Source organism: Leptinotarsa decemlineata, unplaced genomic scaffold, assembly GCF_025532065.1.
Source record: "Leptinotarsa decemlineata unplaced genomic scaffold, Ldec_3_MD MMD2_tig00026314_RagTag_RagTag, whole genome shotgun sequence".
NCBI classification, from domain to species: Eukaryota; Metazoa; Arthropoda; class Insecta; order Coleoptera; family Chrysomelidae; genus Leptinotarsa; species Leptinotarsa decemlineata.
The window spans coordinates 12,695,597-12,720,484 of NW_027412684.1; the positions used below are offsets into that span (position 1 = coordinate 12,695,597).

The 24,888-nt window shown below is 34.4% G+C and overlaps 1 protein-coding gene across 9 annotated transcripts in view; it reads right to left on the reverse strand.

Moving 5' to 3' along the window:
* The window catches only part of LOC111503095 (signal-induced proliferation-associated 1-like protein 2), a 62,254-nt gene that overhangs the window by 9,047 nt on the left and 28,319 nt on the right, over window positions 1–24,888 (reverse strand). For 6 of the 9 annotated variants that reach the window (XM_074181507.1, XM_074181501.1, XM_074181502.1 and 3 more), the window contains 4 exons: window positions 23,131–23,516; window positions 19,348–19,875; window positions 14,003–14,378; window positions 8,851–9,343 (listed from right to left, as the gene is read on the reverse strand). In XM_074181507.1, the coding sequence (XP_074037608.1) occupies window positions 8,851–9,343; window positions 14,003–14,378; window positions 19,348–19,875; window positions 23,131–23,516 (1,783 nt within the window). The remainder of the gene's footprint in view (window positions 1–8,850; window positions 9,344–14,002; window positions 14,379–19,347; window positions 19,876–23,130; window positions 23,517–24,888) is intronic. The other 3 variants (XM_074181503.1, XM_074181500.1, XM_074181504.1) reach the window with 3 other exon arrangements.

Consider the following 24,888-nt stretch of genomic DNA (forward strand, 5'->3'; position numbering starts at 1 on the left):
GCGTTTATTCACCTTTCGAAGCTTGATATCAAACAGTTGTTGGACTATAGTAGGGATAAACTATACTGTCTAACAGGCCTTTTTACAGGTCACTGTCATTTGAATCATCATATGCAGGGACTCGGACTGTTAGAAGACAGTGTATGTGGCCTCTGTTTGAAAAATGTTGAAACAGCAGAGCATATACTTTGTGCCTGTCCCGCCGGGGACCGAATCAGGTTTTTAGAATTCGGCAGAGCCGTACTCTTACCATATGACCTGAAAGACCACTCACCATACAAACTAATCGGATTCGTTAAGAAGCTGGGTTTATTTGATCGAGTGTGAATAGGTGTGAGCCACAATAAACCCTTGCGGGTTACGATGGAGAGTCGAATAGACCCACTCACTTTGGACCTAACCTAACCTAATGATTGGCTATCCATAAAAGATTGACTGTTCTATTATCCATTTTTATTTTCAGAATAGTATCTACAAAACCCCCCTCGTACTTCATCCAACAAAGTCTTAATTCCATAGAGGGCTCTTACATTTTAATCAACTTTCTGGTAAAATATAATGTGGCAAATTATGTACATTCTGCTTGTAAGTTTCAATCAAAAAAAGGTATTGGTACAAGTTGACATTTGTAGTAATGTATATGAGGATTCCTATTTTTCACAATTACGCAATGGGGAATGTTCCTCAATTTGGGTTATTACAGCAAATGCAAGTTTGAACAAAATAAAGTTGAGTTAAATTCATGAGTGTTTCAAATTGACTTCGAAAAGTATTCAAATTGATGTTTCAAATGTTGGGTTTTAATTTTTAAAGGGATTTGTTTCTAATTTACATATTGGCACCTAGCGCCTAGAATGCTACATCGGAGTTCAGATTACCTAGATATTCTACTTTAAAAAAGGAAAATTATCTTTATAAATCAACAATTAAGGCAAAATATAAATTATAGTTCAATACCACCTCCACAAGCCACATAAACAACAGTTGTTTTGTTATTTATTTATATAGAGGAAGATAGGTTAGGTGCACAAAATGTCATATGTCACAGAATGTCTCGGAACTCGGAACATAAGTAAACAGAACAGCACGCCTCTGAAATATGTCATCTTTGTTTGTCTCATACAGGTAACAGATTCATTGTCCTTTATTAGCAATAACCGATGTTGCCAAATGATGAAATAGAAACAAATACCTTTAAATGTTGAATGCATTATTTAATTCCTCTTTCTTTAATATTTAAATAATTTTTTAAAGAAAAAGGTTGAAATGATAAGTTTGAAATGCGATTTTCAGAGGTCTTTTATGAAAACTACTGGATTTTCGTCAGGAGGAACATTCCCCATTATTCAATCACATTTCCATAAATTTTATTGCCACTATTGGTTTGAAAATTATTGCATTTTCTTGCCAAACTGGAGAACGGAGACTTTCGAAATCAAAAATGAAGCAACATTACTGCACGGCATTACATGTGAGATATTTTTATATCTCCAACAAAGCAGTGTAAACTGTACCAACATCTTCAACGTTGTGTATTGAACAAGACATGACATTAAAATGGTACTATTGAAAATTAGCTAAGCGTGGCCCTGTCACCTACAAAAAGATGATTATGTTTATCTATCGTTATTGTGGACAAGAGAAAATGTTCCATCTGCTTCACCTGCACTTATGAGTGCGACATTGACAGATTTTGTGATCAGTTATGAGTCCAGTCAAAAGTTGAAAAGTGTAAGTACAAGAATTACACCTGATTGAAAAACACCCAAAAGTAAAGATACTTCAACCACAGTGAAAACGAAAGATCCCAGGAATTGTCTGAAGATTAAAGATTTTCATCTGAAGACCAGAATAAAAAAATGTAAGTGAAAAAATTCTTGAAGGATATTAAGGTGCTATCAATCAAATTATTGTTCTAGGTTTATCGTTCTATTGAGCAACAGGAGTTTCTCAAATGAATGATTCAATTCTCCCTATATCTTCGATCCTTTATGTTTTCGCAAAAAATTTTATTCGAATATCCAATCCAATTTTTTCTGTTGAATATAAGGAAAAGTGAAAAACAAAGACTAAATCTAATGACAATTCTGAGTAGCTTTCTGTGTCTTCTAGTAAGACACTACATAGTGTAGCAAAGTTTTTTCTTTTCAATTTCTTTCTGTTTGTCTCTGATTTCCAAGAGAGTGTTCGAATTCTCTTCTGCCTTCTTCACTGCAGGTTTCAACATGGTCTGACCAATCCACACGCCTTTTAGATATTTTGCTGCAAGGGCTATTTAATTTGCCTCGTCATGCTCAAAATACTATCAATTTTGTCTTCTTCTTTCAGTACTTTTCTTTCACTTTGCATGGTTTCCTCGTTTATTGGTTCAACTTTCTTTTTCCTCAGTTCTCTTGCTTCTTTCTTCCTAGCCTGTTAATTTTCTTCTCAACTTCCTTTTTTTTTCCAGCCTAGCAATAAACGTTTTATTGTCGTTGATCCTTTTTTAAGAAAGTAATGGTCACATTGTGTACCACTTATCAGAGTGCTTTAAGCCATCTTTAATAAAATCCATTGTGAAAATACTGGAAGCAGTGAATCATTCTTGAATGGATGAAGAAGTCGAGTAGACTATTTCAGAGAAAATGGAGGTGGATAATCTTCCAGAAACAAGAGAAACTGGCAGCCTTGCAGAGAGCAGTCAGTTTAATATAAACATAAGAGCAACAATGAGTGAAGTAAACCAGTGAAATAATTGAGTGAAGTGTTACAGCAGCGTTTTTGAGTATGTCACTTATTGAAAAGCCCTGAAACAATTAACCAACCACCAAGGTGTCAATATGATACCTTGTAGCTTGTGTTCTCTAATCAACTGTAATTTTTCAAACGAGAAAATTATTACTCTGAAATGTTCCAACCTCCATATGGTACCCTTCAACACTCAATCAGAGATTAACCTTTATATATCATCAAATTGAATTGATATTCATCCATGTTACCATCTACTACGAATGATGCCGCTAACCAGTCACTTAAGCTTTCAAGCTAAGCTAGTTGACTCTATTCGGATGTGATTCTTTACTAATTCTAGTGCTAAACAATCTAAAGATGAAACTAGTAAGCGATTCTAATGATTGGAACATCTACAACTAATTTCTCTAGAGTTACTTACAATAATCCCAGTCAGTAATGAGCTACACAAAGTAAGAAAATCAAAGATATAACTCCTCTAACTATGCTTAACAAGATAAATGTGGTCACGTTTCATCTGTCAACGAATTTGTCAGCTACTTTCAATGGTTTGTCCGATAACTGCCTTTTTAAATAAACGTTTAGATTTAGTCATAGATAATTGAAAAAAAATTGAGTTAGTATTCGATTGATTGAGGAGCAAACAGTAGTGTGTCATCACGTTACCGCCCACCTCGATTTGTAGGCCTAAAGATGTAAAATGGTGAGGATATGACAACTCTGTTAATGAATGCATGTTTAAAAATACCTAACTTCTGTTGAGGAGGTAGGTACTGTTTTTCAAATATAGTACTCACTTATAAACATTCAATAGTACCAAATACAAATCTTTCTTTAATTTACTATAAACATTTCCATACATTACCATAAAACCCAGAACGTATTCACGAGATTTTCATTATCAATTCAACATTTGCAAACTCAATCTTTTATTTATTTATTTATTCATTAACGGGTAACACCCAGCTAAGTTTAAGAGATTTCATAATAAATTATATGAATACAATAAATAATTACATCTAACTTACTTGCTAAAAGTAAAACTAATTTATTAATAAAGAATAACAGTGAGAAAATAAATTTACTGAATTGAAATATTAATTAAATGAATGATTAAGATATGGAAAATTCAATAATTAAGGATGTTTATGTTTATATTTATTATTACCATTTATAATTTATTTCTGAGCGAGTGTAATGCAAACTCAAATTTTGTTTCGTTTAATGAAAAGAAGTCCAGATCGACTTCATTACCACCAATAGCAAATCTATTGCAAATGTTTCTGTATTCCTTGTACTTCTAGAAGGAACATGTAAGCCAATTTGCGCTAGTAATGCAGGGCAGTTAATAAGAGAATTTAATAATAGGAATACGAGTTTTAAGTCAGTTTCCACTCTACGACTACTTAGCTTCATTATATCTGCAACCCTAGGAATATCATCTAATGAATGGTCCTTCAAGGGCATTTTTAACTTGAACGCCAAAAATTTAAGAAATTTGTTTTATACCCGTTCAATGTGCAGGACTTTCATAGGTGGGTGACCAAATGGAACTGCAATAATCTAAGACTGATCTTGCCAGGGTGAAATACAGCATTTTTATACATTCAATATTAGAGAAGTCCTTGGAAGTACGACAAATGAAGCCTAGCATTTTTGAAATACTCAGAAATAAATAGGTTCAAGAACTGAGAACATCTGCTCAACAACCAAATATAATTCAATAATTCTTTGTCGAAGTTGTTTACTCATGATAAAATTAATTAAGACTTGAAGATTTCAGGTAGAGTTTGTCCCCCGTAGTCACTTTGTTTCATGTCCATTTCAATGAGTTTTATTCTAGAACGGTTGAAATTATTAGCAATTAAGTGGGTAGCAGAAGTTATAATAATTCAAGTCATTGATTAAGGACTAACTGCAGCTAAAACTGTCTTTTATTCATTAGTAGAATCACATCTAAGATATGGGATCTCTTTCTGGGTGATAAGTAATCAAACTAGACTCGAGTCGATTTTTATTCTGCAGAAAAGGTCATTAAGAATTCTCTGTAAAGCCAGGCGGCGAGATTCTTGTAGGCCTTTGTTTGTAGCAAACAACATTTTATCACTGTATACACTATTCATTTTAGAAACAGTTTGTTTAGTGCATAAACATAGAACAGAACTTCCCTCAATTGTCTCTCATTACACCACACGCCACACCCTAAATTTAAGTCTTCCCATACCTAACACTACTTTAATTCAAAATTCTATATTGTATAATGGGCTCAATATGTATAATCATCTTCTTAACTATGTAATGTAAATGAAGCATTAGAATCTTTCTACCATATTTTGAATATGTCTTTGTTGTTGTTTGTTCCACAAAAAAAGTTTAAAACTTCTACATATCTTAAATGGTTTAATGCAGATCTAAGATATCTTATAAAAGAGAAAAAAAATGGCCCATAAAACTTACTTGAATTCTCGTGATGATAGGGACTATATAATTTTTTCAGACCTTAGAAGAATATGTAAGAACTTATCTGAGACTTGCTTCAGAAATTATGTGAATCAGCTCAATCAATCCATATATACCAATCCGAAATCTTTCTGGAGTTATTTTAATAATAAAAGGGCTACACATGAAATACCAGACACAGTAAAATATGGGGCTGAGATTGGAACCAACAGCAAGCAGATTGCAGACTGTTTTGCAAACTTTTTTGCTACTGTTTATTCTTCTTCTGCTGATATAGATGTTAATAATTTTTCAGATTTAGTTGAGTATGATATACCAGATTTCTACGTATCAGTGGAAGACATTTTCCACAAAATTTTCAATCTCAAAGGCAAACTGAATTGTGGACCTGATGGCATTCCCGAGTATTTTTTCAAAAAATGTATCTGTACTTTAAAACATATCCCATATTTCTTATTTTCAAGTGCTCATTAGATTCTAGTTCATTTCCTGATCTGTGGAAACATAGCTTTATCCGGCCTATTTTTGAATCTGGTGATAAACAAAATTTGGAAAATTATCGAAGTATCTGTAGTCCGTCTTCACTTGCAAAGATTTGATTCATTAGTTAGTGATCAGTTAAAATTTTATTGTAAGGAACGTTTAATAAATAATCAACATGGATTCTCACAATATAAATCTACTATTACCAACTTGATGATTTTTGAACACAAAATATTGGATGTTTTGGAAAGTAAAGGGCAAATGGATACAGTGTATACGGATTTTTCAAAAGCTTTTGATCGAGTAGACCACAATATCTTATTGAAAAAATTAAAGATATTTAGATTTTCTGACTCAGGTGTAACATGACTCAGAAGTTTCTTATGTAATCGAACCCAACAAGTTAAAGTTGGAGGCGTTACATCGGTTATAATTCAGGTACCATCAGGGGTACCTCAGGGTTCTCACTGTGCTCCTATGTTATTCAATATCTTTATTAACGACATTGTTGAATGTTTCCATCATACTGATTTTTTTATGTTCGCAGATGATCTCAAAGTTTTCGTGCCAATAAGATCTCTATATGATTCAACACTAATGCAAGATGACCTAGATAGATTAATTACATGGTGCTGTTTTATAAGTTTTTACAAAAGAAATAAAAAATTTGATACTTCTTATGTAATTAATGGCCATGGATTATCTTATTTTTCGTTTGTGAAGGATCTGGGTGTTTTTTTTTGATGAACAACTTCAATTTTTAGAACACTTGAACTATATTGTGGTAAAGGCAGCAAAATGTTTTGGTTTTATAATACGACATGGTAAACATCTGTCCCTTCAAGTCTTAAGGATAGTTTACTTGTCTCTGGTAGTATCAATATTAGATTATGGCTCAATGATATGGTCTCCATTTTATGACAATCACAATCTTACTCTTGAAAGAGTTCAAAACAAATTCCTAAGATTTTTTTTTTTTTTTTAAATATACTTTATTGTCTGAAGAATAAATTCTTATTGACAAAGCCTTGTGCGAAATATAAATAACATATACATGAAATCACAAAAGTAAAATCACTAAAAGTAGGTTATAACATGAACTGAAAAGAGACATGTAAATAATAACAAACGTTCAGGATATAAGAACATGGTCAACAAAATGTAAATAAATCAATTTAAACTATATTGAATGAAATGAAATCAATAAAATACCGTAGATATTACAGTTAGTCTTCTCAATTAAAATTATCATCATAGAATTCTGCTAAGCTATAATAAGGTCTCCCAGAGAGCAAGTCTTTCAACTCTTTCTTAAGAGCTCTAAGGTCATTTATGGTTCTTATAGCTTGAGGAAGGTGATTGAACATTTTAAGACCGTTGTAAATAATGGAATCTTTAACTAGCGACGAAGAAGGCAGCGGTAATTTAAAGCTGAATCTTTGCCTGGTTTTGTGCTCATAGAATGAGTATACCTATTATTGACCATGATTATAGCAACATTTTAGAAAATATTAATTTCAATGTCCCAAACAGAATTCTAAGGTCCAGCGATTTGTTTCACTTACGGTTTCATTCTACAAATTATGGCTTACATAACCTTGTTGATCGTACACTTCAACTTATTGATGAAAGAAAATTGGAAGTAACTGGTATATCTCTCAGCAAATTCAAAAACAATCGCTTAACTGCATGGTAGTATAATAACTTAAGTAAATGTAATGTAATATATTACTTTATGATATAATTGTCAATTTTATTCTCAAATGGGGGTGATCCCGTAAAATGAATAAATTAATAAATAAACTACCTGAAATGCATAGTAAACTGTACTGAATTTCGAAAATCAGCAAAGGATTTTCTCATCGAGAGGCCCTATTTAGTTTGCAAGAATTTTATGACGAAAACTTTTAATCATATTTTATACACATATTTGTATTTTTATACATTATTTTGGCATTTTAAAAACTATTCGTGTAGGTATGTTATTTTGTTTATATTGAATTTATCTAATATATAAAAATGGATGTTTGTTGGTTGGTTGGTAAGTGATAAACTTCTACATCGCTCAACCGATCGTGATGAAACTTGACAAGTACAAGTAATTTTTTATAGAGAAGGTTTTTAGGCTATCAATTTTTCTGTAACTCGATACTAGATGGCGCTGTAGAACATTTTTTTTAAGTACTGTTCTATAACGCTGCGCACGTCTAAGTTCGTTGATTTTGATTCTGTCAAAACATTGGAACAGCAGCGATACAGCAACATAGTACTAATTAGTACTACAACTACCAAATTCTACGCGGGCGAAGCCGCGGGCAACAACTAGTATTCTATATAACCAATGTTTTTCAGAAAATGTGACATTCAAAATTTTTATTTTTCATTTTTTATTTTTATGATAGGACTCTAGAGATATTTTTATCAATCGACTAGCTTATAGTCTGATTTCATGTACTTGACTGTGTTTTTTCTTTCTCAAAAAAGCAATAATCACCAAAACTTTTTCAATAAGACTTTCTCTTTGGACAATGAAGCATATTTATTATTATTATTAATTTATACATGGCTATTGAAATTTAAGTCCATGCATGAGGATCTCATAGACGGTAATGTATTGCAGCTTAAATTACGACAATGTTGTCTATTTCCAGGTATTTTTATTGATACCAAAAAACTGTTCTATAGGTATTAGCCGGGAAAGTAGTTGTTTTTCGACAGGCATTGACCAGAACCTGCTGTGTAGGTACATTAGGAGAGATGAATGTTTCAAGATTTTATTTCAAAATATTTCCTTGATACAGTCTTCAGACTTATTTTGATTTCTGTTAAGTTATTCATTAACGGATATCCCATTACAAAAAATAGACGAATGTTCAATAGAGAAATAAAAGACCTATGAAATGACATATCACTGGACTTCCGCACTGTATAATGTTTTGGTTAATCCCTTTAGATTTTCCTTAAAGTAATGGATTCCTTTGGCCCCACTACTCGTAAATTTTCGTAATACTGTACCGAAAAACGTTGACAGATGAAACTTTCCAACCGCAACTTCTCAAGCGATGCAGAATGCAGAACCAATAGCATACTGCGGTTCAGCAACTCGCAAGCGCGGTTTCCACCTTACCAAAGCCTATCATCGGTACAATACCTTAACCAACCAGACAAAAAACTTACCTCCACGTTCGCTACGAACCGCGTCTCGGGCCCGTGAAACGACTTGCTGCTGCTGCCGGTACCGTACCCGGAACTGTTGCTACTTCTCGGAGGACTGAAACTCCTGTCGTAAAACTTCCTATGATTCCCGAAGACGGCCTGCTGCATCTGCGGCGCGCGCCTGCTCTTGTTCTCCTCGTTGCCTGCGTTGTCGTAGTCGCCTTCGTAGTTCGCCTCGTTGTATTTGCAGTTCTGCAGCGTGCAGCCCTTACGGGGCGAACCGTCAGGAAGAGGGGGTATCACAGTCAATATAACGGTTATGGACGTCTTGAGTAGGTCGACCATTTGGTCGTGGGTCAGTGTCGCGACGGCCACCTTGCAGATTTCTACTAGCCGGGAATTTTGACGCAGGCCGGCTTGCCAAGCCTGTCCGGCGCTTTCTACCAAAGTTACGATTCCGTCCGGTTGGACGTGGAAACCTAGCTGACCCATGATGTTGCGGCTGAAATTTTTTCTTTATTAAAAAATACAAAACATTGATCAACCGTTCGAAATGAATTTTATAGAAAAATATAATCTCGTAAAAAATATGGTGCCTCTTTAGGGCAAATAAGATTTTCAGTAATAATTCATCATGAAAACTGTAGATCCAAATAAAAAAAATCAATAACAACTAGGTAGGTGAGAGTCTATTTAACCAAATAAATCCAGCTCCTTAATGAAGCTGATTACTCTATTTGCCGAGTGATCATTTGAATCAGTTGGCAAGAGTGGGACTCTACTAAAAGATGAAATCTTGATCCAGCCCGCGGCGGAGCAGGCAACCGAAACCTTAAGTTCTTAGTGAAGAAAAATCCCCTCCATTGTACAAGCGACTGTGACTTGGGAAGGAGGTTATCTGTGACATATTTCAGGAAGACGCTCTCCCATAGTTGCAGGTTCCTAGGTTTGATCAAGAGTTGGAGAATTGAAAAACTACTGCTCTCAACTCAATGTAAGAGGGAGGTCAGTTGGGGTCGTTTGACATACCTCCATCTCTTCTGTAAACTCAGCTCAAAAGCTGAAGAATTGAGAAGCTATCTCTTGAACCTTTGCTACAAGGAAGACAGTTGAAATCGTTTGACGAACCTCCATCTCCTTCGTAAGCTCAGCTCAAAAGCTGGAGAACTGAGATCTTTCTCTCAATCCTTTGTTACAGTGAGGACGGTTGAAGTCGTTTGATCAAAGGCTAGAGAAAAGAGAAGCTCTTTCTCTTGATACTTTGTTACAGTGAAGAAAGTTAGGGTCTTTTAGTCGACGTCCATCTTCTCTGTAGAACCAGGTTATTTGAAGAACTGCTAAGGTAGACTTCTAGGTTTGTTCAAGCGTTGGAGAACTGAGTAACTCCTGGTCTTGAACTGATGTTACAGGGATGATAGTTGATCAACCCTCATCTTCTCTGTAAGCTCAGCTCAAAAGCTGGAAAACTGAGAGAATCTTTCTCTTGCTCCTTTGTTACAGGTAGGACAGTTAGGGTCGTCTAGTTGACGTTTCATGTCCTCCGTAGACCCTGTTACACAACCGTCGGAAATTAGTAGATAGTCATAATAATCAAACCCACCAAATCTGAAGAAAGAAGGTGTGCAAAATTCGTTGACAGTAGATTTTGTCTCCTACAGAACGTTTGACATTTACTCGGTCACCATGCCTATAAACGTGTGACTCCTAGCACGGGCGTATAAATGCAAATGAGTAATAATTGTTCACCCATAGGCCTCTTTTATACACGTGCAGTTGTGCGGTTTGCAGTCGAACGGCATAAAACGCTCAAAAATTATTTATGTAGGAGCAAGTGCTTCCTTTTATGCAGTTGCGGTCAAGAAATATGCGGTCGGATGTGGCAAAAGTGCGGTTGTCCGTCTAATCATGCCGTCGAAAATATAGATTTGGACCGCAGATGCGCCACATTTTGTGATTATAAACTTTAAAATACACGTACCCAGATGGAGGTTTTTATGCAGACGTTCAATGTTTTTGTTGACGTCATTCGCTCTGTTTCCATCCCCCGAGTCCGAGTGAATAGTTTTGAAAATGAGTTCAGACGGGGCAGACCTCAACACAAGAACAGTTTTATTTATTTATTTATTTACGGCAATGCCTATTTTTTACAAGATAATTAACAAGTTCACACATATGTATTCAACAGTAATATAAGCTAGGTATGAGGAAAAATTATAGAAAATAAAATAAAAAAATCGTAAAAATAATGAATTACAATCTTTTCAGTCAATCCAAATGTTTTCAAAGAAGAATTAAAAAATTCTAAATCTACATTGTATGTATTTGCAATTCTCAAAATTCTACCTACAGATTCATTCCGGCCATAGTTGATGTAAAAACTTATTTTGAACACTTTCAAGCATATCAATATCCACATGATTTGAAGAGCACAAAATTGTGGAATTGTATTCGATTATTGATCTAACAATTGAACAATATATGATTTTTATTGAAGTGAGAGATAATTCATTTGCAGATCTAAGAGTGAAACCTAACATTTTTAACGCTTTAGAAGTAATATTTGCAATATGGGGTTAGAATGACATTTTTGGGTCGAGAGTGATTCCTAAATCTCTGATTGTGTTTGTTGTTTTCAGTTCTGATTGATTGATTTTGTATGACCAGTTTATAGGATTTTTGTTTCGGAAAAAAGTAAATTTTCGACATTTGTCTACATTTAATTGCAGTAGATTTATATCACATCAGCGAACAAAGTTAGATAAAGTACTGTAATAATTTTGTATCAGTTGAGTCATGAATAACTTTAAACATCTTCAGGTCATCAGCAAACAAAAGAAATTCACTATAAAGAATAACATCTTTCAAGTCATTGACAAATAAGTTGAAAAGCAATGGCCCTAAATGAGAACCCTGTGGTACACCCGATGAAACTGTGCTTGAGGAAGATACTGAGTTACCATATTTTACAAATTGTACTCTGCAGGCTAGATAATTTTCAATCCATTTCAGAATGTTTTCTTGAATACCCAAAGCGTTTAGTTTATGCAACAACAAATTGTGGTTTACTCGGTCAAATGCCTTTGAGAAATCTGTGTAAATAGAATCCACCTGGTGTCTATTTTCGAAGGCGTTTATTATACAGTGTTGATAAATTAGCAGATTTGTGCTGGTAGATCTACCACTACTGAATCCATGTTTTTGATTAATGATTATATGTCTACAATCCCATGTCAGTTTTTTTGTAATTAGGCTGTCTAATAATTTGGGTAATTCTGATTGATTAAAGACTGCTCGATAATTGTTTATATCATTTTGTGATCCACTTTTATAAATAGGTTTCAAAAAACTGTTTTTCCAATAATCTGGAAAGATCGACTATTTCAAGGAAATATTGAATATCATGTGAATTGGTTTGACCAGGGTAAAAATACATTTTTTGATTAGGGATAGCGGAATTCCATCAGAACCTGTAGACAATGTCCCAGGTAATGACATGACTAGATCGATTTTTTCTTTAATATCAACGCTATAACTACATATATCAACCGTCTTACTAACTTTATATTCTGGAATTTGGTAAACTGTTTCTTCACTGTAGATTGATGATTTGCACTTATCTCTCAAATAACAAAAATATTCATATTTATAAAAAATTTCATTTTTGTATTCTCTGTGAACTGATTTCTTTTGAAAACTAATTTTTTCAGCTCAGAATTGAACCATATTGGGAAAGTAGAAGCTTTATATTTTTTTAGTGGAACAAAGTACTCCAGAGCTGTATAGAGAATATTATAAAAATTTGTAACTACAATATTTAAATCCTCATCCTTCAGTATTTCGGTATCCCAGTTGATACTTGCCAAGAAATCATTCATGCCCATATAATCTCCATTTACGAAGTCATAAAAGTATTCATCATCTTTTAGATATTCCTTTGTATCATTTTTTAAATCAAAACATACCGAAGAATGATGTAATGTATTTTGAAAAATTGGGTCCGATGGATTTTGAACAGACATATTTATGAATGATGAAAAAATTAAATCTAAGTAAACTTTTCTTGAATTTGGAATATTATTGATTTGATATAAATTATGGAAACTAAATGAATGTAATAAAGCTAGTACAGGTGAGTTTTCTGGACAATCAACATTCAGACCAAGCTCTCCATTAAACCAAAATGCGTCGGGTATATTATAGTCACCACAAAGGATTATTGAGGAAATCAGATGTCGGACGGTTATTTGGGATGTATAAATGTAGTTTTCACTGAGCATTTTACAACTGCAAGGAACCTATTAGGAATAAATATGCTTTCTTGCAGTTGCCAACTACCTAGTAAAATATTACTGTGGATCTTACACAACAGTTCGGAAAATATACCAAAAAAAACGCCTGACTACAGATACACCTACCTGAGGTATGCCCAAAAATGTTTTACAATATTTAGAATAGCCTTCTGTGATCACTAAACGGATAATTTATTGTTCATGTGATTTTTATATTTTTGAATTTTGTCAGGCAACTGAACCCGCAGAACTTTCAAAATAGTCTGTCAAATCTTGTCTGACACTGTAAGCTTATTTTTTTCTTTCGGAATGCCCCATCGATAGATCGTGATCTTTGAAAACTATGGACAGCCCTCCATCTTTGTCTTCTTTTCTTTTTGCGATATATTAATAAATGATACAAGACGCACAGATCCATTCTATTTCTCTTGCCTGACAACACTGTACTAATAGATCTACCAGCCGCCTGAACGGTTACAACTTGCATAAAAAGGTAGCGACGGCACCACCCTAAAGCGTCGTACGTTGTGCCGTTCTACTGCAAACCTCACAACTGCACGTGCATAAAAGAGGCCTTAGTGCAGAAATTGGGAAAACTTTTTCAGTGTGAAATAATACTCTAGTTTCGAATATTTCATGATTGGAATTCTTAAAACTTATTTACCATAATGTCTACACAAGGAACTTATTCATATTAGACAAGTGTCTCCTATACATTTAAATCTGAAAATAAAAAAAGATGCTGAAGAGAACTGAAGTTTAATGAGCAGCAAAGCTCTTGATCAAGCATTAGTATATAATCAACACAGGATTTAATTAACGACACAAGTGATATAAATGCTTCTGCAACTATATTGCTCGAGTTACACAAGACAGATTCCTACCTTATCGTCACTTCTTGAGCTAGATGTCCGAAAGTAACAGCCTTCAATCGATCCATGATCTCCATGAGCTCGTCCCTGTTTGCTTGCAAATCCCGCATGTGGATCGTCATGCACTCTCCTTGGTGGTGGTAGAGCCTGAGGCTGTTCGTCTGCGGCGACCAGCCCAATATCGACTTGCAAGGGGTAACGAAAACGATTTGTTTTGTGGTCTCTTCGATGAGAACAAACGAATCTGAAGAGATTCCTAGGAAGCATTCGATCTGCTGACCTTGTCCACTATCATCTAATAATACTTGCCATAAAATGGCACCTCTTTGGCATAAATCCGGTATGAACCGGGGACGAACTTTTTCTTTTTTTTTGGTACTGAATATAGCTGGAACAAATTTCGATTCTCTAGATTTACTTCGTCTGGATATGGAGAGACAGTTAATAAAAGCTTTTTTCGCACTAGTGCCGAGAAAACGTTGAGAGTTACATACCAAGTAGAGTATTCAACAGGTTTATTATTTATATTATACAGTGCAGTACATTAAAGTGCGCACCATATGGGAAACTTTTTTTTCAAAAAGTTTCAATGAAGTTTAACTTTGGTACTTGTTTGTGCTTTGAATTTAACTTAAAATGATGCGGCCATCTGCGACCCACTGACGTTCAGTGTTTGTCAAATTCAACTTTTTTTTTTATTGAAAAAGTGCATTTCTAGATCGAATTTAACAAAAAGTTACTTGAAAAAATTTCACTAGTTCGGAATTCCATTGTCTACTATATGAAATGATTTGAAACCCCTGAAACAACTAAAAAAGAAGAATTGAAAATGAATAGCTGAAAATAACAATTATATTAACCAAAATAAACCTGAAATGAAATAATAGTGAAATAAAATACAAGTAAAAATAGAACAATTGAATAAATAAAAATAAAGAAATGAAAAAAGAAAATAAAAATGAAAAGTGGAGAGATTCCAAGTCACGTTAGTTCACGACGTTTCGATTGTTAGTATCTACAATCGTCTTCGGATGATGACTGGACTGATTCTTTCGAGAGATGACTATTTATAGAAGTAATCATGGAAATACTAGGATGCTGTGTACGAAACTGTTATTTCCAGCTGAAGAACGAATTCTTTACACAAGATGAGGGACTGCCAATGGGATCGCCACTTTCACCAGTCATAGCCAACATATATATGGAGTGGTTTGAAACTGTGGCCATTGAAGAAGCCCACAAGAAACCTCGAGTCTGGTTGAGATATGTTGACAACACCTTCATAATATGGAACCATGGGAATACTGAACTAGACGCCTTCCTGAAACACATAAACAGGGTGAGACCTTCCATCAAGGGAGAAGGGAATCCACAACGAATTGCCGTTCTTACACCTTTTGGTGAAGAGGACCGACACTAAGTGGGAAACATCTATATACCGAAAACCCACTCATACAGGACAGTATCTGAACCACAAATCCAACCACCATCAATCGATTAAAAGAGGAATCATCAAGACTCTATTAGACCGTGCTTTTGGGTTATGTAATACGAAGGAAGGTCTCGAGAAAGAACTAGACATCATCAAAAATGATCTTCAACGGAATGGCTACTCCAAAGCGATGGTAGAAAAGACTTTGGCTAGAAGACAGCAGGAGCCTCGCAAGGAAGAGAAGCCTTCACAACCAGTGATTGCACTTCCCTACATCAGAGGATTATCGGAGAGGATAAGAAGAATTGGTTCCAAGTACAACATCAGAACCTGCTTCAGATCCGGTAACACTATCCGTAGTAACCTCACGAAAACCAGGCCACCAAACGCGGACTGCGATTCCAAGAAGAAGAATTTACCAGATACCCTGTGAGTGCGGAAAATCCTATATTGGTGAAACTAAGAGGCCATTGAATGTTCGCATTGCCGAGCACAAGAAACACACACAGCGAGGGGAAACCAGCAAATCAGGAATAGCAGACCATGTTTGGACCCATCAACACAACATCGAGTGGTCCCAAGCTGAGATCTTGCACAGAGAGGAACATTGGTTTAGGAGAAAATTCAAGGAAGCCGCATACATGTTGTCCAACAACGTATTCAGCCAAGCCAGGGTAGAAATACGCAACATATGGAAACCCATCATCAAGCGAAAAATGGCCAACTCCCGCCAAAAAGGTCATCTCCCACGGAACCAGTGAAGCGGAAAATGGAAAGCGGGGATAAGTGAAAGTACTCGAACGACCTATAAATAGTCATCTCTCGGAGGAATCAGCCCAGTCATCACCCGAAGACGATTGTTGATACTAACAATCGAAACGTCCTGAACTAACGTGACTTGGAATCTCTCCACTTTTTATTTTTATTTTCTTTTTTCATTTCTTCATTTTTATTTATTCAATTGTTCTATTTTTACTTGTATTTTATTTCACTATTATTTCATTTCAGGTTTATTTTGGTTAATATAATTGTTATTTTCAGCTATTCATTTTCAATTCTTCTTTTTTAGTTGTTTCAGGGATTTCAAATCATTTTATATAGTAGACAATGGAAGTCCGAACTAGTGAAATTCATCATGAAACATTGTCAATCACCTTCAAACTTACTTGAAAAAGTTGTGTCTACGGCAATTTTATATCCATAAATAAAGTTGACGATTTGTTTATTTTTGACAGATATCCCCTTTATTTTAAGAAACAAGTTCGGTTAATTGTCATCAATTCATGTATACATAACAAACTCATCATGGAGTTTAACTTTTCTGGTACATTTTTACTTATACGGACATTTTTAGAGAGAAATTAAAAATTTGCTATAAAAATTTTAACATGACTGGTGCAAAGTTTCAATTTCTCTCTAAAAATGTCCATATAAGTAAAAATGTATCAGAAAAGTTAAACCCAATGATGAGTTCATGTATACATGAATTGATAACAATTAACCGAACTTGTTTTTTAAAATAAAAGGGATATCTGTCAAAAATAAGCAAAACGTTAACTTTATCCTAGTTGCATAAAATTTGGCATATGGATATAAAATTGCCGTAGACACAACTTTTTCAAGTAAATTTTTGTTAAATTCGATCTAGAAATGCACTTTTTCAATTAAAAAAAAAAAGTTGAATTTGACAAACACTGAACGTCAGTGGGTCGCAGTTGGCCGCATTATTTCAAGTTAAATTTAAAGCACAAACAAGTGCCGAAGTTAAACTTCATTGAAACTTTTCGAAAAAAAGTTTCCCATATGGTGCGCACTTTAATGGTGACACTGTATGTTTTTTTACTCCAATCATATCATTGAAAGGCTGGATGGTTAAGATTTTCCAGTGAATTATTGACTAAAGCACACAAAAGCAATTGAATGGATATCGTCTTCTACTCAAATCCAACAAAAACTGAAAAACATTTCCAAGTATGATCGAGGCATTTGTTCAATAGTTTTCATTTGATCCGAGCAGAGGCAAAAAACTTGAATGACACAGGGCAATACGAATTAATCAAGTATGAAATTTTGTGAGTTTTTTGTTAAAATGTGAATGAAGAAACATAAGGTGAAATTTCGCGGGCTACGCACATTCAATTATAGATTTTTTTTATGTTGATGCACCCATCTCTAACATATGTACACAGTTTCTCAGCATGTTTAGTTTGTTGGTGAGAGGCACAAAAGTTAAAAGTGTTTTGCGTTTTCGGTGATTTTCAGCTATCAAAAAAGTGGTTCAAATTTGCATTGTGAAAAAACGGAAGTAGATGCCCTAAAATACTTGAACTGTTGACAGTGGCAAACGGTGATTGTACTCTGAGTCAGAAAAATGTTTACAAGTGGTACAAACATTTCACAGAGGGTCGAGAAGATGTGAATGACGACGCTCATCCTGGACCCCCCAGAACATCAACAACCAATGAAAATGTGGAGAAAGTGAAGAAAATTGTTATGGAGAATCGTCGACTCACTTTAACAGAAATTGTCACCTATTTTCATTTGGTGGTCTACTCAGGCAATACCAATTTTATTGTTACAAAAGGTTCACAAATTCTCCATGAACAAGAGGTAACATGGACAACGAAAAATAATTTACCTTCAAAGGCAAAGTAGGTGTCATTACTTTGGGTAACGTGCAAGAGAATTTCTGTGTTTGTGAGAATACTCAGAATTGTATGCTGAATCCTGTTCTAATAAAATGCTTGGGACATTTTAGATTATACATTAACGTGAACTCCACATATTGAAAGTCAGTCGACGTTCAAGGCAAGTCACTGTGATAAGGAAGTTCTGTTGAATCTGTACTATCCAGCTATACACTGTTACCTCAGATATGGAATTTCATATTGAGGTACTGAAAATCATTCAGTAAAGGTTTTGATCCTTCAGAAGAGGGCTATTAGGATTATTACTTATTACAAGCAGACAGGTAGATATTTTCCAAAGATTTGGAATAGTTACTGTTGCTAGTCACGTCTATTTTGACGTTTTCTTTGTTGTGCACTGTATTTTCTTCTATTATGTAGTACTTTTCAGAAAATTAACGCCCTACGATTAAGTCAAAATTCAATATCTAACAATCTTAGTTTTCGTTATACTTTGGCCCCAACTCAAATCATGGAGTTCCTTGGTCAAAAAAAGCTATATTTCTGTTTTCATTACGATTACAGTCATAGGAACGATAATATTAAATAATTTAGTAGAAGTCATCAATTCAAACAGGTCCTATAATGAAGTTCATACCAAATTTCCTTCCCTAATGGTCTTTTGAATGCCAAAATATTTAAAAAAAAAGTTAGTAGCTGATATATAGGAGAGACAAACAGTGATATCTTTCGCGTCACTTCCTCAAATAATTTGATGATATATTAGTTAAGTGTTTATAAAACTTTTCACACAATAATTTGAGGTTAAGTTGATCATCAGCATCTGTTCTGCCTTATAAATATTCATCATTTTCATTGATATGTAGTTCCACCTAACTGGACTATTTTTTTAAATAATTTTGGGTGTCATCTCTATGATAATGAGGTGCATGCTTATGGTGGGCTGATCAAGGCCTGTAAAGGACAAGTATACAACCTGACTTGGTTCTTCGGAGGATTGTCATTTCAATTCATATTTATGATAAACCAAAACCTATGATTACAGTCCACAGAAGCATATTATTATAACCATATTATCAAACCTTCTTGAGACACACTTCTTTTTTTTTCAAGAGAAAAATAGGCTATTGTACATGAGTTAGTCGACAATCCAAAGCCAGAAAAATATAATAACGAGATGAATAGTGGTGTTACCAAACCTCGACTGCCCTGAAGAATCCTACTAACGTGTTCCCGACACCGGAACGAAAAACGATCGCTGTTAATATCGTTAATACCTATGAATACATCATTACACTCACAAAATTTCTGTCCGGTATCGATAATCGTCGACGTCGAACAGTTCATCACTAGATCTTTGAGGTACTCCTGCCTGGTGCGGGTGGCCATCGTGACGAACTTTTCCGAACGGTGAGCAGCGTTTTCAGCGTTCACAAGCTTCGCGAGTAGGAACTCAGCGAATACTTTGCCTTTGGGAAAGATGCCCCCCTCTTTGATCGGAGGGCCAAACGCTTCAACGTCTTTGGATCGGCTGACGGCTACTTTGTAGTGGGTGTTCTCCGTGCACGGGTTCATGGCGTTGACGACGACAAAGACGTGCTGGAACTGGGATCGGATGCCCTTCGGAGTGAAGGGCAAAGCACCGGGCTCTTGGAAGACGATCGTCACGATGTCGTTGCCGATGTGGCGCTTCCTGAGAAGCTGCTGGCGGTTGTTCGGAGTGAAGGGCAGCATCGTCGACACGTGAAACATTATTTCGCAGTCTTGATATTGCGCGTACACAGAATACAGACCAGTTGAGTCGCCTGAAACAAACGGTTAAATAGATCATCACCATCATCATACAATTTGTACTTTACTGACTTGTTTAACGTAATAAAATACTATAGTTTTATTTCATTTGTGGATTATCTTAAACTTTACAAGGAAATACTTAATTCTGATGACTGCAGAAAAAATTATATAGATCTTGATGCATTGTGGCGCTGGTGTAATAATAATGAAATGGCTTCAAACATGAAAAAATGTCATTGCATGGTTTTCTCTAGACAGAACGTAGCTAACGAGTTCAGTTATTTTTTGAACAATCATTAAATAAGTAGCATCGATGAGACTCGTGACCTGGGTGCTGTCTTTGGAAAATCTCTGACCTTTAAATCTCATGAGTTGTATAATTAATAATTTCTACTGGGTTTTATTAGTAGAAATTCTATTGACCTGAATATAAACTCTTTGAAAACAGTATGTTTTGCTTAGGTTAGATCGATTCTAAAATGAGCAACTGTATGGTCCCCTCACTATTCCATACATGTTAATCTGAAACTAATCTTATACTGTTTAGAACTAATAAATTACAGATAGAACGACCTCAAAATTTGAATATTGAAAACATTACTATAAAATATCCAGAAGATACCAAATTTCTAGGACTTCATATTGATGAATTCTTGAAATGGAACAAACAGATTGATTATACTGCTAACAAATTAAGCAAAATTTCATATGGACTAAGGGTGGTTCACAAATATCTCAATGAAGAATCAGTAAAATTTTTATATTTTTCCAATTTTAAGTCTGTATCTACATATGGAATCATATTTTGGGGAAGCAATAGTAATATAAATAAAATATTTGTAATTTAGAAAAGAGCAATCAGAATGATGAGTAATTTGAAGCATAAGAAATTGTGCAGATATGTCTTCGAGAATAATGGGATAATGACGATATATGCTCTTTATATTTATGAATGCTTAATTTTTGTATTGTAAATAGGCATCTGTACTTTAACAATATTAATCAACATTCCGATGGAACAAGAAAAAATGATTTGGTGCTCCCTATACATAGATTATCCATAACAGAAAAAACTCCTCATTACATGTCAATGAAGCTGTACAATAAATTGCCTAATCGAATCAAAGATTTGAGGAGAATAAAGAAATCTAAGAAGGAAATTAAAAAATATTTTATAGATTTAGAACCATATAGTGTTAGTGACTATTTAGACCAAACCGAATTATAGAAATGTATATATTTATGAGAATATGTAGTCTTTTTCTTTTTTTTTGTTGACATTATTTCATTCTATGTTGTCTGTGTACAAGCTGTAATAGTCTGCATATTTTTGAAATAAAGATTATTATTATTATTAAACTGAAATTGGTTCAGAATTTACATATCTGTGCATACACATTGGATTTGTGAGGGGTATTTAAGAATATAATACAATCTCAACTATTTTGAATTCAGTCATTCTAGAGGAAGGTGGGACTTCGTAATATCTATTATTTCTACAAAAAATCTTGACAGGTGATCTAAACTGTTCTACTTCGTTATTGAGAAATCCAGTGAGAGCAACTCAGAATCTTCCTTTGTTTGAATTAGCAAACCAGACCACTAATTATAGATATTTCAACTAGAGTAAAACGGATAACAGTTTAGCCGGATACCGAATACCAGATATTCTGCCAATCTTGCAGCCTGATGGCCGAATATTCGGCCGCCAAATATTCGGTGGAATGTTGCCCATTTGGTGCATCGAAAGAAACACACCTGCGTTGGCGACGCGCGAACGATAGGGTTGTCCAATTCGCATATTTTCGTTGATGAGCCAAGTTAACAATTGTTTCATTCATTGACTTATTGTATTAATTGTACTGAGTTAATTTAGAAAAAACTGTTGCAGAATGAATAAAGTTCTAGAGGATATAGAAAAATATTTGAAAACCAATAAAATGAAACTTCACGTTAAAAAAACAAAAGCAATGATAATTACTACTAAATTCAAATATAATCAAATAAATTAAAACAACATGAATATAAAAATTGAAGATGAACGTATAGAAATAGTAACATCAGTGAAGTATTTGGGATTTCTAACTTGATAATTGCTTATCATTCGACGACCACTTCAAATATATTGAAAAAAAGATTGCAAAAAAATTATATTTTTTCTCAAGAATCACCAATAACTTATTAACAGATACAAAAATTATGGTATATAAATCAATAATCCAACCACATTTTGAATACTGTGCATCTATTTTATTCTCTTTTAATTTGAACAAAGTGCAACAAATACAAAAACTACAAAATCGAGGAATGAGAATAATTTCAAAATGTAATAGGTATACACCAATTTCTACCATGCTATCTGCTCTACAATGGCTCTCAGTATCCAAAAGATTATTCTATTGTTCCATGGTTTTCATTCATAAAATATTAAATAAAATGACCCCACCATACTTGCTATCATTAATAACTTTCAATAAGGACATTCATCACCATTCTACTAGGCACAACAATCACATTCATATAAATAGAACAAATACAAGAAAAAGTATGAGCAGTTTATTTTTTAAAGGTTTTGTCCAATTCAATGATTTACCTGATTCAATTAAATCTACTTTATCATTAAAGATTTTCAAGAGCGAATTGTTAAAATATATCCATGATGGAAATTGAAAAATTCCTTTTTGTTCAGTTCAAATTATGTATGTATATAAAGTTGTAATATTTATATAAATTTTGTTGATTATATTATATTTTAAGTTAGGTAACCTGTGTATTAGGGAATCCTAATTCAATAAATAAATTCACAATAAAAAAAATGCAGTGCATCTATATTACAGCACCTTGCAGCAGTGTGTACAGAGAAAAAAAAATCTGAAGCTGGCATTATTTACGTAGACAAGCAAAACCGCTTGCTACCTTTTCATGCAGAGAAATGAGTATTCATTCTCCATAATTTGTCCTCAGTGCAGTATGAGCACTAATAAATTTTCTAAGAATTATTGTGTGATTGCTGATTGATTCCTCAAGTGACACTAGCGCTACTCAATTGTCTCTAAATTTCTCACGCTTAGTACCTACTTGGCATTTACAAAATAGTTAGGTTATGTTGAATTTGTATCTATTGTGTAATTTTTCTATAAAAATGATGGTTTAATTTCCCTCTAAATAAATGAACAACCTCGATATATGCTCTCTTTGATATATGCATTCATATAAATATATGTAGCTTATGTGGAGATAAAAAGATAGATATTTTTGGTACTTACTTTTATTATCCAATCCTGCTTTATACTTGTCGAACCCGTTCAATCTAACCGTCTTTCCTATCGTCTCAAGGAACTCTAAGAAAGCCGGACCCGCTTCTTCGTTATTGTACATTTCTTCTTCCGTATTCTGCCCCGCCTTGCAATACATTATTCCTACTTTGTAGTGATTCGTCAAACCTTGCTCGTCGAGCTTGAGGATCTGATCGATAACCTGCTGATTGTGGACACCAAGTTTGAGGCAGCTCAACTGGATTTCCGGCGCAACGTATTCGAGTACTTCTTTGGTATTTAATGTTTTTGGATTATTGGACGTTTTGATGTTTGGTATAGCATCTTCAAGGACGGCTCCGCGGAGGGTTTGGAGTTCGGAAGTTCGTATTACTAACCTAGAGATGAAGCAGAAGACTAGTATGCAGTGTATCATATTTAAGATGAAAACACCTTCGCTATTTGAAGGAATACTGATTCGAATTTTGGTTCACATGGCCAATCAGAAGTCTGACCATGAAACACGGCCTTCTGCGAAATTTTAAACGGGGTCGATAATGAAAGATATCATAAGAAAAAATTCTTCAGAATATTTTTGTTACTTCATATACCAAGTTTTATATCAAAATTCACATTTTGAGTTTTTTCACTAGTTTAGTCTATGCACCAAATAATTTCAAATTTATTTTCTAACTTGATTATGTGTCATGGAGAGTATAAACAATTTGACACTTTTCTCTGTCGAGAACAAACTCAGTGAGGATGCTACGTAAATTTTTGTTATTGTTTCAGAAAGGAAATGCAATCAGCTTTGAGAGGAAAAATCAAAACTTTTCAGTTGTTTGGTGAGATTGTCGAAGTGCACAGAAATCAACAACCGCATTAAATGCCGTTTTCATTGAAACTGATATTGTTGTTGAAATCTCTAGAAACGGTCAACCTCATTGAATTCATCGAAATCCTGAAGATAACGCTATATTGGCGGCAAAGCGAGAATATCCTATATGACCCTACGAGACTTGTCGTCTCAATCAAATCAAATCCGAAGATGCTTCATTTACCACAAGATAAAGCCTTACAAACCCAAATTCTTGCAAACATTGAACAGAAAAAGATTAGATTAATGTTATTGGTCTAACAGTATTTTCTTGAATGACAAGACATTTTTGAAAAAATATGCTTACTGGTGGAAGTTACATTTACCCACTAATGGGTCAGAGAAAATTCTTACTGAATTATCAAGAGACTTAGGTTCTTCAAAATTCAATTACAATATTTGACCCTAATTGACATATACACACAAAGCAAGATAAATAAAAGCTTGAAAAAAATGAACACTGCTTGAAACTGTTGAAACAGATTAATAGACTACAGGCCCATGTTGAAAAAGTTATGGGTCATTTGAACCACCAGGGGACCTATCTAGAACGATATAAGAGCATAAAATAATAAGATTCAGCACTATGCCGTCACTTGTAAGCTGTCCAACTGAGTGCAGGTGAGAATTCGAAAGTACAGGTAGAAGTACATTTTGGTCACATATTTTTTACGCGCAGTGCCGTAAAAAAATGGTGCGCCACAAAGTCGGAATTTTTTTCTATTTTCCGACAATTACCGGGGTAAATTTGGTCATTTGATTTTGTACGGCATCTGTGTCATACTATTTCAATACTGCTTCTAATCCATTATTCTGCAACGCCGTACAAAAATCATGCAACAAGGGGAAAAAATCGAGGGTTGCAATCCCCTCTCTTTCCGTAGTCCAGGGGG